Source organism: Durio zibethinus, chromosome 6 (assembly GCF_047325235.1).
Source record: "Durio zibethinus cultivar Kanyao isolate XHJ-2024 chromosome 6, ASM4732523v1, whole genome shotgun sequence".
In the NCBI taxonomy this organism is placed as follows: domain Eukaryota; kingdom Viridiplantae; phylum Streptophyta; class Magnoliopsida; order Malvales; family Malvaceae; genus Durio; species Durio zibethinus.
In genome coordinates, this window is record NC_143167.1 from 3,293,490 (window position 1) to 3,309,001 (window position 15,512).

At 31.9% G+C, this 15,512-nt stretch overlaps 3 protein-coding genes across 3 annotated transcripts; all 3 read right to left on the reverse strand.

Annotated features, from left to right (window-relative positions):
• Window positions 1-8,595: 8,595 nt before the first annotated feature.
• LOC149518350 (protein argonaute 4-like) lies at window positions 8,596-12,189 on the reverse strand. Its single transcript, XM_089761833.1, has 10 exons — window positions 12,058-12,189; window positions 11,735-11,911; window positions 11,472-11,602; window positions 11,144-11,206; window positions 10,292-10,355; window positions 10,020-10,131; window positions 9,861-9,934; window positions 9,451-9,545; window positions 9,330-9,361; window positions 8,596-9,149 (listed from the first exon to the last, which is right to left on the reverse strand). Exons 1-10 carry the CDS (start codon window positions 12,118-12,120, stop codon window positions 8,974-8,976), a joined length of 987 nt encoding a protein of 328 aa, XP_089617959.1. The 5' UTR covers window positions 12,121-12,189; the 3' UTR covers window positions 8,596-8,973.
• Window positions 12,190-12,192: 3 nt separating this feature from the next.
• On the reverse strand, window positions 12,193-13,647 carry LOC149518351 (protein argonaute 4-like). The gene is made up of 7 exons (XM_089761544.1): window positions 13,637-13,647; window positions 13,325-13,496; window positions 13,111-13,227; window positions 12,926-13,033; window positions 12,739-12,801; window positions 12,540-12,653; window positions 12,193-12,426 (listed from the first exon to the last, which is right to left on the reverse strand). Exons 1-7 carry the CDS (start codon window positions 13,645-13,647, stop codon window positions 12,193-12,195), a joined length of 819 nt encoding a protein of 272 aa, XP_089617670.1.
• An 87-nt stretch (window positions 13,648-13,734) lies between these two features.
• Window positions 13,735-15,091, reverse strand: LOC149518352 (protein argonaute 4-like). The gene is made up of 5 exons (XM_089761834.1): window positions 14,861-15,091; window positions 14,549-14,760; window positions 14,252-14,464; window positions 14,020-14,156; window positions 13,735-13,938 (listed from the first exon to the last, which is right to left on the reverse strand). The coding sequence occupies exons 1-5, from the start codon at window positions 15,089-15,091 to the stop codon at window positions 13,775-13,777; spliced, it is 957 nt and encodes a 318-aa protein (XP_089617960.1). The 3' UTR covers window positions 13,735-13,774.
• Between the last annotated feature and the right edge of the window lie 421 nt (window positions 15,092-15,512).

Consider the following 15,512-nt stretch of genomic DNA (forward strand, 5'->3'; position numbering starts at 1 on the left):
TAGCACATCAAGAGACAGTAAAAGACTACAACTGCAGAGAAAGAGTACATGAAGCGACAGGAAACTTGTAAACGGAGTTAAAAATCCCAACTGAAGCAAAAATGTAACAACTTTCTAAATGGCTTGATTACAAGATGACAAAAAAGAAACCTTTTTTACTATAAAAGAACTGAATAATAAAATAAAATAACAAAGGTTACGAAAGGTATACATCTTTCAAAATAGAAATATGCTCTACACTGACGAAAAACTACAGTCTTTAAAAATAGAAAAAAAAAAACAGCAAAAAAGTTGCAAACTTGAAGTGTTTATTGAAAAACTAGAAACAAAAAAATGGCAACGAAGATCAGATCATACTCAAAAAAGAAGAAAATCCTTGAAAAAAGCCACCCATTGAAGCAGCATTGCAAAGTCCAAAAGCAAGTAAAAAACCATCAAAAATACATCAAAAACAAAGGACCTTTCAAAAATACATCAAAAAACCAGTAAAAAAAAGTCCAACGAAGAAAAACACGAGACAAAAACACTGCAACCAAACAGGTTTCACAGAAAAAAAATACCTGAAATTTGGAGAGCAAATGAAAGATAGAAACCCTAAAACTCAAAGAGACTGTCGAATACAAATCTCCTTTCTCGTTTTTTAACTCTCACACGAAAAAACTAAAAAGAGACTGAAATAAACCCCCTAGGACCACCCGTCTGTCTTTGCCTTAATTTGTGTCCTCTGCATCGCGGTTTCCACGATTACGCTGCTTTACCGCATCTCCACCGTCCACTTGGTCGATTTAGATGACTAATTTTTTAAAAATTAAGGTTAATAGGAGCAATATTATTAAATTAATTACTAATTTATTCACAATATGCATGAAAAGTTTTTGAATGATTGAGATTTTTTTCTATAATTATTTAAGGGTTTATATTTTATTCGATTATAATGTATAAATTTTATATACTATGAATTAATTATATAATCTCATTAAAGAAATAAATCAGATGATATCTCTTCATTAATATGTAATTTTATTAAAATATTAAATTTTATATATTTATTTTAAAAATAGATATTTGCTTATTAATGAAATGATCTCCTCTTATCATTTACAGATAAAATATAAAATCTGTGTATTAAATATAGACTATGTGTATTAAATATCATTTTTTTGCTATAGCATATGTGTTCATCATGCTTGAAAAATCATGATTGTATAATTCTTTGTTATAACATGCTAATTGAATATTTGTTTTGGATAGGATATGCTTATGAAATAATGCTATTATGCATGTATTGATTGAACTTTTCATATGCTTGAAATATATTATGATCGTTAAAGTTTGTGAACAAAATAGCTAACAATTGGTATCAAAATGACTAAAAATTTTTTTAACTTTAATGGACCCTTGTTTATGTACATATCATTGATATAACTTGTACCTTTCATACAAAATTGTGTGTGCCTTAAATTGATTAATCCTTATTTTGAAAAGAAAGAGAAATCTTAGAATACAATTTTGCTTGATTTATTTTATGATAACATATCTTTAACAATTGGTATCTGGAACAATTGAAATAAACTTGTATGCATATGCTTGAATTTATGCTTAATTGCTATTGATGTTTTATGTTCTAAGCACATCTTATGATAACATGACTTATCAGTAGGTTGCATATCATTTATTATCTTTTTGCTCATAAATTTCATATGGTTAGGTTGAATGATTGATTCTGTGCTATAACATTTTAATTAGATATACTTATGATTTTATGGTAATATACATGTATGTGAATTTCATTGTGCATATTACACTTGATTATATGCATTCAAAATACTCTTGATATTGTTGGTATCAAGCATTTTGTCCCATATATTGAATTGATCTTTCTTTCTTTAACAATGACAAGAAAATGGAGAGTTTATAAATATTTCTTCTTGTATGTTTATAGCAATTGGTATAGAAGCTTTAACATTTAGTATAAAAAGGTTAAACAAAAAGGGAGAGAAATGTTTCATGAATATAGTTGCTAATACCTTCTTTTTGTGTTTATTTACTCATGCCTTTTTACTATGACAAAAAGGGAGAGAAATATCATATAGACAAATTTGCTTGTACTTAACATGCATATGTTTGATTGTACTTATTTTATATATTTGACTAAAATATGTTTGATGAGTTATACTGAATTAGGGTGCAATAATTGAGATGGAGTTTTGCCTTACAAAATTTAAAAAGAGTTGTTTAAAATATTTTTCAAAATTTTACATGTCTTAAAGAAAGTTTCTTATCAAGCAAATTTAACTTTAAGTTTTTTCATATAAAAAAAAAGAGAGATTGTTAACTTGAATTGATCCTTATTTTGAAATGACAAAACATTAAGCTAAATAAGCTTGATTAAGATTATGAAAAAGATTTATTTAGTATATATTCTTAAGTTTTATATTTTGGTATTAAATAATATGATTTTCAAAGTTTAAAGAAACCTTTCTTTATATTTTCTTATTTTTCAAATCAAACTATCTTTATACATTATTTATTTGAGCTTAAATGAAAGACTAATTGTTGTTTTTAAAGTAAACTTATTCATTTTGGACACAATACAATTTTGATAATATTGGTTTTACGAAATAGATTAACTTAAGAAAGTTATTTTATAAGAACAAAGTTTTTCAACATTGAACTTGTTTTATTTTTCTATATTAATTCATAGAGTTTTAATATTTGAATTTTATATGGTTGGAAAGCTCTTTGAATATACTTTCTAATTGATCAAACAAAATCAAAATTCAATTTTTTTAAGAAAAGATTTTGAATTTTTACTACACTTTGCAGTTGTCTAAAAACTGTATAATGGGTAGTTTTGAAAATTCACTATAATTCGTATACAATGAATTAGGTGATGAATTTTATATGGATAGAAAGCTTTTTAAGTCTAGTTTCTAAATATTCAAATAGTTTTTGATTTAGAATTGTGTAACTCAAAATATAATCAAATTAGTAAGTAGAGTACAAAACCAAAAACAATCACCCAACTTAATTAAATTGATCCCCTGGCTAAACCAATCGATCCCTTCCTTGTATGGATCAATTGGTTCAAGGTTTTAAAGACAAGATCGATCCCTTTATGAAGGGATTGATTGGTTTTTTACACAAAATGAAAACTTTGCTCCAAACCTTAAAAAGGAATCGATCACCCAAACTAGGAGATCAATGACCTGAAAAAAGGATCAATTGGTACTAAATATGGATTGATTGATTGTGCCTTTTCATGCGCGAAATTGCTTCAATTTTAAGTAACCAATCAATCCCCTCATAAGAAGGGATTGATCCCCTATGTCTAAAAAATCTCTAACAACTAGTTTTTTCAAGCTTCAATGCTTTTTTTCAACTCCAAACCATCTGTAGTGACTAGTTCTTCAATTCCTCTATAAATTGGATATTCCAACACACCAAGAAGGTTGATAAACCAAGAGAGTAAGAACCAACAAGTTATATTTTCATTTTTTTCATAAAATCAAGAGTTGTTAGAGATTAAAATCCATATCTTTTGTATTTGTTGTATCCAAGCTATATTGTGTTGTTCATTCATCAAATTTCTTTATATTTCATTAGGCAAACACTCAACCTTGCAAGGTATTTTAGTTTGCAAAATCATTTGGGTTATCTTATAAGCCAAAGGTAAAGTATCTTCTTAATATTATAAGGGTAAAAGTTACTATATAATCCTTAAAAAAAATAGAGATTTAGTACAATATAGGTTTATATCTTATAAGAGTTTTTCTTCAATTAGTGGATTGAAATCTTGGTATGGACAATCAAGAAGAGAAGACACAGGTACCTTATGAAAAATGACCGAACCTCTATAAAACTTTGTATTTGATTTCTCTATCTCTATCTCTTTATTTCCATTATTGATTATATTTACTTCTAGATATATCAATTATTGTCATTTGCATCATATTGTGATATTAATTTTAATTTTTCATTTAATTATTTTCAAATCATTATTTGAGAATAACTTGGAGAAATTCAATTCACCCCCACTTGATCACTATCTCACATAAAAAGCTAACATGGATCAAAATGAACCGTTTCCAAAATGAATTATCTGTGGACCAATCAAAATGGCCTCACTAAAAAAAAAAAAGAAAAAACCTTTCATTAGTTTTTTTAATAAATATTAATTTTTAAAATTTTTATTTTTATTTTATAATTAATTTGATTGAAAAAGATATTACATACAAGAATTCATTTTTTTTAAAGCTAGGCTTTAAAACTATGTAATATATACAAAATGTATTAAAAATGTAAGTAGATTTACATTTTTCTTAGTTAATGTATATGATCCTTTACAATTTTTGTCTATAATAATACTATAAATTGTAGGATATATATATATAATATGCATACAAAAATATTTTAGATTAAAGTCAAAATTGATGGAATAGCAAACATGAATTAGGTTCAATATATTTAAGAAGAAAATTTACCATAGAATTATTTGAATCATTCATCAATTGCTTAATAAATTAAGCAGTTTTTATATCTTCATTCTACATTTCAACACCTAAAATCTTTGTTGTAAGATATTGAAGTATCTTTTGACTTTTTTCTAGTAACAAAAATGCTTGTTAAAAACATGAACTTTAAAACTATAAGATAAAGTCAATTATAATGCAATCATCTAGACAAAGCTTATAACCAATGACAACAACCCATTTATCTTTTTAATAATAAAAAATAATAATAATACCAAGTGTTAGAATGATCAAAAGTGATGACATAATGATAATAATAATAATAATAATAATAATAATAAACAAGAAAAGAGAAAAGAAAGAAAAGATCATATACCTAAATGAAACCTTTGAAGTTAATCTAAAGCACCAATGAAAAAGGTCCAAATCTGGCAATCTAATTTCTTAAATGAAGCCTTTATAATAAAACCTAAAGCACTAATGAAAAAAACCAAAGTCTAACAGCCTAATCTCTAATTCAAGCTAGGAGGATCCGAGTCGGGCCTAGGTTGACTAGCAGTTCGAATCACGCAACCCATCTTTTTTTATTTTTTTTTTGAATTTTTTTCACAATCCTAAGTTAACTGAACTCTCATCCCCCAATTCTTCTTTTTTTTTTAAATCTTTCCCTTTTGACTTTTCAAACTTTTTTTCTCTTTTTTTTTTCTTTCTCTTTTCTCCCTTCTCTTTTCTATTTTTTTTTCTTTTTTCTATCCGAATAGCTCCCTCTTTTTCTTCTTAACCCAAGCAAAGTTCCCTTTTTTTTTTTTTTCAGTCACACCAACTATTAGCCGACAACCATATCTTCTTTGTCCCTTTTTTTTTCTTTTTTTTTTAGTTCAGCATTACTACTCATTTTCCCTATACGTCAGTTTGACGATTTTTTTAGTTTGACGATTTTTTTAGTTTGGTTCTTCTTTTTTTTTTTTCTATTTTCTTCTTTCCTTTTTCTTTTCCTCTGCCTCCACCACTTAAGCTACTTTTCTTCTCCTTTTTTTTTATTGTAGCCAAATGGTGCCCAAGGAATCACCAAACAAGATTTTTTTTTTTTGAAATTTTTTCTGTTGGTAAGGACTATGGCTTTTGTTTTACGTTTTTTTTATTTTTTTATGATTTTTGAAACAGAAGATGAAAGAGATTTTTTTTTTGTTTGAGGTGTTGTTAGTGGCTTTATGCTATTAGTTTGGTTAGAGCATGGGGTAGTGGGAGGCAATGAAGGTGGAAGGTGGCTTGAGAGTGAATGCAAAGTGGGGATGGTTGGTCAATAGTGTGGGTGCTTGGGTATTGGTGAAGGCAAGGTCTCAATATTAAAGATGAATGAGTGGTTAAACAAGACTTGGTTGAAATAGTTTGGGCTTTCGGGTGTTGGTAGTTGTTTGGCTTAGTGATGGGGCGATGGTGGTGACACTTTTAACAGTTTGGCATAAGGCAAAATAAGAATGAGTATTTTGATTTTGCTTACTGTTATCTATACATCTCAAGGGGAGGCTCCAGTATGGGATTTGATTTTGAAGGTTTTTGGTGCTCGGTTGATGTCCATAAAAGTTATGCTAATGACTTGTGTGGTGGTATTAGACTTAGCAATGGTAGTTTGAATATGGTGGTCTTGGGTTGGGATTTAGTTTAATGTTGGTGGTTTTTTTTTTTTTTTGCTAGACATTGAAGGTTAAGGATGATGAGTGCTGAAAAATCCCTATTTTATTGTAATGGTTCTCTTCTTTTTGAAACCCAATTCTTCCACCAAAATTTAATGGCTTTGTAATGGTTTTTTAAACGGATATGACAGAAGTGCAGAAATGACTACTGATTTTTTAAGACCAAAAATCCTCTGCCTTTTAGGATATAAGTCTTTGATAAAAATATGCTAGAGGTCAGTACATAAAAATGAGGCTAACAATAAAAAAACTGAAAATGATGAGTGATAAAGTTGGGAGAAAAAAAGTTAATGAATTTGTGCTAGAGTTAGATAAAGCACAAAGTGAAAAATGAAAAGCTGAAAATCATGCAACAATTTGGATTCAATGGGTGTGGAATGAAGAAAAGGCTTATGGCAATATTGGCTTTTCCTTTAATTGAATTTGGGCATCCATTAGGCTTTGAAACCTTAAGCCCAAATCGTTTAACTATAATTCAAAATTGGTTTCAAGCCTAAATAAAATAAATCCCCAAGGAAAATTAATCATAAGATAAAGCGCATCAAAGCTTAATATGAAATTTTGATTAAAATGTGCGACTAGGTTGAAAAATCAATCGAAATTCATTCATCTCGGATAAAATTGGGTGTCTATAGAGAGTAGAAATATTGATGCTTTAAAAATGTATACAAAATGTATTAAGAACATAAGTTGGTTTACATCCTGTTTTTGGCTAATGTATATGACCTTTTACAATTTTTGTCTATAATAGTGCTATTTTGATATATATATATATATATATATATATATATATACAATATGTGTATAAAACTTTTTTAGATTAAAGTCAAGATTGATGGAATAGCAAACAAGAATTAGGTTCAATATGTTTAAGAAGAAAAGTTACAATAGAATTTTTTGAATCATTCGTCAATTGTTTAATAAATTAAGCAATCCATTCATTCTGCATTTCAACACCTAAAATCTTTGCTACAACACATTGAAGTGTTTTTTGACATTTATCTCATAACAAAAATGCTTGTTAAAAATAAACTTTAAAACTATAAGACAAAGTTAATTATAATACAATCGTCTAGACAAAACTTATAGCCAATGACAACAAACCATTTATCTTTTTAACAATAAAATCAATTCAACAATTTTTATCTTTAAGGTTGGAGTCTTAGTCAACCAAATTCATTATAATTGTATTAACAACAAAGTCAATTCAATAATTTTTATATTTAAAACATTCAGAGATTCAATGTGATAAAATTTTTATCTTGTCATGAAATATCTAAACTCATTTAGATGGCATTAATAATTACCCTTAAGAAACAAAAACAATTAATAAAAAAATGCATAAATAACATATGCTTGAAAATGAGAAATAACTAAATATATTGAAAAATTTACTTTTAAAGGTCATAAAAAGTGTAGAAAAGAAAGTCAACTTATAAATCAAATTTGGCAAAAAAAAAAAAAGCATAAATAATTAATAAAAAATGCAAAATCTCACTTTACCAAATTCAACCAAAAAATTTTTTTTTTTGTAATTCAACCAATAATCGATTCTAATAACTAATAATTTTAAGAATGATAATGGAAAAAAAAAACTCATAACCTTATTTAACATTTGAGTAAGTTTAATATATCAAATTTAAGCTGTTTACATACTTAGAAAAGAGAGAGCAAAGAACTTAGTTTAAAATTTTCAAGGCATAAAGAATGTTTAAAAAAACTTAAATCACAAAAATTTTCGACAAGCGAAATAATGAGTGAAAATTGTTATAATATTTAAGCAAAATTAATATCACGACCTAAGCTATCATGTGCATAAATAAGGAACAACTACAAATGCTTGAGAATTTACACTTAATAGTCATTAAAAGTTCCAAAAAGCGATAAATTCATCCAAATTTAATAACAAATCAAGCAAGACAGCATAGTTCTACCCATGAGATAAATTTGACATAAAAAATTTAAACTATCTACATACTTAAATAAGTAAAAACTGAACAAATTTAAAAGTTTGCCCTCTCTAAGCATTGAAAATACTAAAAATATCTAAAATCACCATTTTTTTTTTTTGACAAACCATAAAAGGCAGCCTAGTTCTAAAATTTAAACAAGTTTAACATCATAAATTTAAGTAATCTATGTTCCTAAATGAGCAACAAACAATTCCGGAAAGTTGATCCTGCTTGTTATGGTTGCCATCGTTTTGAAATGGAGACTCCTTTGAAATATTGGTGTTTCTTTTTTCTTTGCTACGTGAAACAGTAGAGATTCGTTTTTAAGAGGAAGTATTGTCGATAAATTTTTGTATGCTATTTTTTTTCCTACCAAAACCAACAAACTCTTTCCGGAAAAGTTAAATATGCTAGAAATATAACTCATTCTTGCCACAGAAAAGCATTACATTATATAATAGAGAAGTAATAACGAAATGGTATAGTTTTCAAAGCATCAGAAACCAACAAAAGTAGTTACTCAGAAACCACATCTAACTTGTTAAGTAACTGATAACCAAGCCTAACAGTGAATAAGAGAAGAGAGTAAAGGGCAGTACTATAACCACTTTCACTAAACCAAACAGGAAAAAGCCACTGTGAATTTCCTAGTGAAGCATTCATATCTTTAGATACGTTAGCGGCCAGGCATCCAAAAAGTTTATAACCAAAATGGATGATGATTCAGAGAACAGCACGTCATCATCAGAACAAGTCTGAGATAGCCCTAACTCTAAAGTTTAAATATACTTAAAAAGGGTTTCAGATCAGTTGCTGGTAAAACCAAAAGCCTATAGTAAACATGGTCAAAAGGTCTCAGCAGAAGAACATAGAATCGGAGACATTCTTGTTCAACCACGGCAGCTGCGGAACAGGTATGGCTCCAGGAGCAGTCACCCCACCATGGCTTGAGGATGTCTCAGGAGCCTCATCAAACTTCAGGAAAGTCCCCAACTGCGAAGCTGCCAAATGCGCATACCAAATAGGAGCGACTGCAATCCAAAGATTAGAAACAAACACCTTTAAGAAATAGAAATACAGAATCAAGCAAAAAACGACAAACTATTATATGGAGATCAAGTGGGAAAATAATTAGGTAAACCAAATGAATTTGGCATTTGAGAAAAAGCATATCACAAACACTAGGGAAGCATCTCAACCAGAATACTTACCTACAGATATGGCAGTGGTACTTCTTTGATTCCTGCATTAGAAAGAGATTACAAGGAATGCAACCGTGATTACAACTTAAAACATTTGTGAAGTAATTACAACACATGATTATACGCTTACGTATATGATAGAGAATGGACAAGTTCTTGCAGTTCGTCAGCTGAAAATCCGATTTCATCTAAGAGAACATGATAATGGGTAGGCCTTGTGGTTCCCTGAACAGCAAATACAAATTATACAAACAAACCAACGTTACAATAAAAGATGAAGGGCTATACCCATAAGACACAGCAAAAGCGTCGAGCACAACTTGGATGAGGAAACCAACCACCGTAAGAGGAACTTCAATTTCAGTCGTGCATTTTCTTTCACAACAAAACATGCATGACAGCCTTAAAATACAAACAATGAATTCTGGATAGAGAAGGCAAGTACAAATGTAGTTGGCAATATCTTGACCAATTAAGTGAGACAAAATTGCAAAATCAACAACCATTAATCAACTGAAACAAAATTCTAGAAAAACTTACAATCATTCCGGCATGTGCACATAGATAAAAGTCATTGTTCTGTGGATGACAAACTGTGTTGTCTATCACGGTTCCTGCAAAACAATAAAAAAAGGATCGATTTTAACAACTATAACAGAGGTACCAGATGACATGCATCAAATAATGAGTGAGCCTCACCAGGCAGAACATTATCAGGAGATCCCTGCTGGAAAAACCTTGTACGATGATTTTTTTGTGCTACGATGACCACAAACCTGGGGTTCCAATTCTCATCAAGATTCTTGCAAGCCTATAAAGTAGAAACGTTAACGAGAGATGTTTTATCCCAAGCACTATCATCTTAATGACTGATTTATAACTAGCACAATTTTCGTACTTATTTTGCATGAATAACTCAAATAGAAATGTACAATTTTCAGTTCCCATGATTGAAAGTCACTACTGCATACCTCAACAATTTGTTCCAGTTCAATGTTCAAAACTTGATTGAACTGTGACTCACTGACCCCGTCCCTGAGTGGAACCAAGAATAATGAGCAAGTAAGCATGCATAAGCATCTCAATAAAAGGTAAAAGAAACATCAGCGCAATAACCACAAACTAGCTTACAAGAAGTATGTAAAGAGATATGATGGTTCATAAGAAGATAAAACAAAATTTGAAAAAGAAAATTGTCAAAAAAGGACATAAATGATGTAAAGATTAACCAAGTACCATAAAACCTGCAATAGAATGATAAAAATTCACAGCATTGTAACATAAAAAAAAAGTTTTGCATAGCAGGTATTAATTACATTCATAGAACCCAACTATACAAAACAGAAATGTAAATGTTAGTTAGGGCTTTTGGGGGGTGGGGGGGGGGGGGGGGTGGGGATTCACAACATTTTAAGTCATATAGCCAGAGCAGAAAATGAGAATAATGGAAGAGGCTAAAAAATGAGAATGTTCTGAAGCATTTTAGACAGCAGGCAGAAAGGAACATGCTAGTTTGATTAAAAGTTTAAAGGACAACTTGTACATTCCGTAAGCAGCATGAAGAGACTGAGCAGATCAAATATACTTGAATATCAAGACAGCATTTCACATGTAAAACAGATGATTTAACAGAATAAATACACCCATTACTTAGAAGTTAGAAATCAATACAAATAGAGTTTGCAAAGCAGAGACGAAGCTGTGGCAATTAAGAAGCAGGAAAACCAAATTTTGCATCCCTGAGTTCCCTAAAAATGTATGATTTAGAATATTTTTGTTATATAGAATGAACGTGAGAAACAGCAAAATGTAAAATAAGAAACCTGAATATGATGATTTGAAGAGGCTTCTGTCGTGAGCTTCTAAAAAAGTCAAAGACAGCCTCCCTGATGTCAAAGAAAATACATTAGGTACACAAACTCGAAACATTATATTCCCAAAAATTAAAATACTACAGACATAAATGATTACCAGCAGAATAACATATTACACAACTTTCTTATTACAACCCACCGCCATTGACGCCCCAAGCAAGAAGAGAGAAACAATAATGAGGATATAAAAAAAAAAATTTTCAACAAATAACTTGTCCCTTTTATTGGCCAATACTTGTCCCCTCTTTAGTCAAATAACTTTAAGATTGAAACGTACCTCATAACACCTCCATCCACCCGGTCAGACACTCGTTTGAATAGTGAATCTATCATTTCAACCCGGGGTGACTGTGTCCGGACAGATGCCCTATAGCGGTAAATGGAGGGCCACTGCCTGGAGTTAACCACCTACAATTAAATACAGTTAAAAAATCTCACAAATTTTGAAGTATAGACAGACTGCCAAATCACATCTCTATAACTGCTTGCAATTTATGGAAACTCAAGAAACCCAATGATAAGGAATAAGATCATCCCTACCGCAGCTATTGACGGGACATCAGACTGCCCAGGAGAGCCATGTGACACATCCATACCAAGGATCATGGTTGGAACCCTTGAAACAACAGGGATCATAGAACTTGGAGTTGGAACCCTTGAAACAACAGGGAAGGGACGTGGTTGTTGGATTGTTAACATTGAATTCAGTCCTCCAAGCTGCGAGCAGATTATGATATTAGCAGGTTTAATTATAAATAGAACAATAACCTTAATGGTTTAACTACAGAAGATTAGAACTGCAACCAGAGGAATGGCTTAAGTTAAAAAAAAAAGAAAAAAGAAATCGTTGGACAGAAGCAGACCTTTGCATTAATCTTGAGAAGCAGATTCGTAAGGTACTGATCAGTGAACTTAGTTGGAGCCATACACTGAGTGACTATGCCAGAGTCGGCAAGATTCTTTCGCTTCCATGGACCTTAGAAAATTCGTTGAACTTACTACGTAAGCAAAAGACTTCCAGGAAAACACGCATAGACAATGTATGAACAGATGAGTTTGTGCACACCATAAAGATCAGAATTTTTCCTGTTAGGCAGCACACAAAGAAGGAACCGTGGAGAGACATTACTTTCAGATTTCATCTCATCAAACATCTTATCCACTCTACCCACAGGAGAGAGACGTCCGTTCTCATTCTTCTCTGTGTACACACCAAATGGTCTATCTACATGCTGAAAAAGAGACATGGAAAAGAACGTAAGCCAACAAGTTGAATTCTATAACTTTGTATGTGCTGATTGACAATACCAATACAACCAAAACAAAAATTAGACAACAAACTTACCATTCCTTTCATTTCTCCGCATCTCATCAGATCCAACACAAGTCGACTTACATCACAACGTGGCCAGAAGTTAACAACACCCCAACTTTCAATCCTAGTTGGCTCCACAAATCTCTATGAAAGCATAACTGAACTGTTGAGAAACAAGAGATGAAACATATATAAGATAGAAGGCTGCAAAAGCAAAGAAGCTATAGACCTTATTGTTGAAATTCCATCGCCCATTCTTAGGCGCGAAAGCTTTACCATCGCCCGCTATTATCTGTCATCAAAAGATAACTCAATTAGCATGTACATCGAAAAGAAGGATCATTAAATTAACCCTCAACAACCAGCATACACGTTCCGTATATCAAAGAAAGAAACAAAATTCATCATTAACCTACCCCCGGAGGAGGCAGAATACGGCCTTCCACTTGGGTGAAATTAGAGCTGATAGAAACACCACATGAACGCAGCACTGGTTCAGCACCATAATTACTGTTATGTAAAGCCTGCACAAAAATATGCAACACTCATAAGTTATAGAACAAGTGAAATGCTGAGAGTCAGAAGTTTATAATAGACCTACAATAGACAAGAGCCTCATTCTTTCTTGAGGCTTCTGCCTTGATTTTTCGACCAGCGAAGCTCTTTGGAAAGTGGATAGCGCTTTTGTGTAGCGTTGCAACGACACCAAAGTGCACAGCTATGGCATTGCAACAGGTGCACAACAAATCATAGACAAGAATTAGTTGCTAAGCATATATCATGTAACAAAACAAAGCCACAATGCACTCATTCACCTCCAAAGGAATATATGTTGGCCGCTTTGGCTTGCCAACATTAATGCATGGCAAATCTGCAGAATAAGCCAACTGTATCTTGCGATGGGTGACAAAATATTCATAAACAGTAATCTCCACGGTCTCTGCTTCACCATTCTCATTCTTCATACTTTTCTGCTTCCATGAGAACCTGCATCATGGACACAGCACACAACAAATAAGAAACAATAACTTTAAACTGAAGTATTACACAACAGGCAAGTAGGAAAAGCTCAAAGTTAAATAGTAGCCAATTTAGCACCAATCAAAGAAAAAGCACTATTGTGAGACCGGGAAATCATACATCTGATCTTTGCAGAAAAGGTCACTCAATCCGGTAATCTTGTACTCCAGATTGGATGGTCTGACTTCTACCCTCAGATTTTTAAGCACTCGTTTAGCCTATTCAGGGTTTCAAGCAATTGCGGTTTAGTAATTAATAATTGATGCAAAGAACTCAAATTCGCTTGGCAAAAAAATGTAGTTATTGATAACCTTGCTCCAGTCCAGGTACTGAGGATCTCTCATATTCTGATTCTCAAGTAAAAAATCCAATACTGGACCAGGTTGAAATATCACTGTAGTTGATACGTCTGAAACACAAAGAGAAATAGTAATTATACAAACAATACAAAGCACACAAATGCGTAAGTGCTGCGAGATGAGGTTCCAACCAATATTCAGGGAAAGGCCTCCTTGAGTAGCTCTGAAACTTGAATGGAATCCCCTGCATCCTAGGACACCACGGCCAATGTTTGTATAATTATTTTCATCATCTTGGAAAAAAGACTGGCGAACAAGTAGGCATCCCCTATGTAAGTGAACGTAATGTCAGAATAAATATAATATCCGGGATCAAAACCTAAAAGTGGAGAAAAGAATACTCAGGCACATATTTTAACTCACCGTTTTGCAGCATGCTGCCGTAAAATGATATCCAGCACCCTCAGGGCTTCTTGTGAGTTTCCTGATTCCTGTCCACGCAGAGCATTTTGAATGGCTTGCATGGGAATCTTTGCGGCAAAGCTAATCTCCACGTTAAATGTCTTTGGCGGGTGCATACGTCCTAATATCTTCCTTTCACGCTCTTTTTGGCTTTCATTGCCATCAGGGCTTGCACTCCTATTGTTTCCATACATACTTAAAAAATTAGAAACAATGAATGGGAGCAGTGTAAATACTGCAAATCAATCTAAAGTGCACGTCAACCTGTCGGATGTAACATCCTCAAGCACAACAGGAAACTCAAGCTTGGTACTTGGGAGAGGACCAACAGTAAATAAACTCTTCTCCCCATCATACGCAAAGTCCTTTCCAGCCAACTCACTGCTGTAGGTCTCATGCAACTTATCCATCACCTTTCTTCCAACACCCTTCCCAACCACTGGGCGACCATCTTCATAAGAAAGAGAAACCTGTTGAACCAAATTGCAAAAGAAGAAGAAACTTGCATCAATAATTTCTATTTACCAATGAGAAAAAAAGATAAGCAGAGCGAAGTAAGCAATTACATACACTGTAGTGGAAGAAATGCCCATCAACAGTTCCAACATTCACTTTGAAGTGATTTGTGAGAATAGATATCTTCTGCCCTTTAGATCCAAGACCTTTCCTGGCCATTGGGACACGTAAAACCTTCTTTGCAGGTTCACATTCTGCTTTGATTGGTGCCACATTGGGAGGCAGAGGCGGGGGAGGAGGAAGAGAGCCCGTTGCCCCGCTTCCCTCTTTCTCAGACGAGTCCATTTCCTAACCAAGAAAATTTTTCTTACGTGAAAGAAAATAAAAATACTAGTAAGCATTTAAGATTAGCTACAACAGAAATTCCACAAAAAGTAGGTACGTAACAGTATCATTTCATGCAGAAAAAGATTAACTATAACCATTTCATGCAGAAAAAAGTAATTCCCACTTTTAAGTTGATAAATTAGTTATTTTCAACAAAAAAGAAAAAATTAGTAGCAATTACCCTTGACATATCACAATCTTAAAACTCGTCAATCTATACAACTTAGTATCTAGTTCTCTTAAACTATATAGTGTCTGTTTATATGGTTTTATTTTATAGGATTGTTTTTTTTTTTTTTTTTTTGTTATTTGAAATATCCTAAGAGAAATCAACAAAAATATATCCATTTCCTTTTGAGAAATACAGACATAGAGATTA

What these genes read in the sequence shown, in the direction of transcription:
- LOC149518350 (XM_089761833.1), bottom strand. Translation starts at nt 12,120, where the DNA reads ATGGCTCCAACTAAGTTCACTGATCAGTACCTTACGAATCTGCTTCTC. An exon ending in TTCTCAAGATTAATGCAAAG is followed by an intron (nt 11,912 to 12,057) that starts GTCTGCTTCTGT and finishes ATCTGCTCGCAG; the next exon opens with CTTGGAGGACTGAATTCAAT. An exon ending in ATGTCCCGTCAATAGCTGCG is followed by an intron (nt 11,603 to 11,734) that starts GTAGGGATGATC and finishes ATTTAATTGTAG; the next exon opens with GTGGTTAACTCCAGGCAGTG.
- LOC149518351 (XM_089761544.1), bottom strand. An exon ending in GAATGAGGCTCTTGTCTATT is followed by an intron (nt 13,034 to 13,110) that starts GTAGGTCTATTA and finishes ATTTTTGTGCAG; the next exon opens with GCTTTACATAACAGTAATTA. An exon ending in GATGGAATTTCAACAATAAG is followed by an intron (nt 12,654 to 12,738) that starts GTCTATAGCTTC and finishes ATGCTTTCATAG; the next exon opens with AGATTTGTGGAGCCAACTAG.
- LOC149518352 (XM_089761834.1), bottom strand. Translation starts at nt 15,091, where the DNA reads ATGGACTCGTCTGAGAAAGAGGGAAGCGGGGCAACGGGCTCTCTTCCT. An exon ending in GGCATTTCTTCCACTACAGT is followed by an intron (nt 14,761 to 14,860) that starts GTATGTAATTGC and finishes TTGGTTCAACAG; the next exon opens with GTTTCTCTTTCTTATGAAGA. An exon ending in CGGCAGCATGCTGCAAAACG is followed by an intron (nt 14,157 to 14,251) that starts GTGAGTTAAAAT and finishes TCACTTACATAG; the next exon opens with GGGATGCCTACTTGTTCGCC.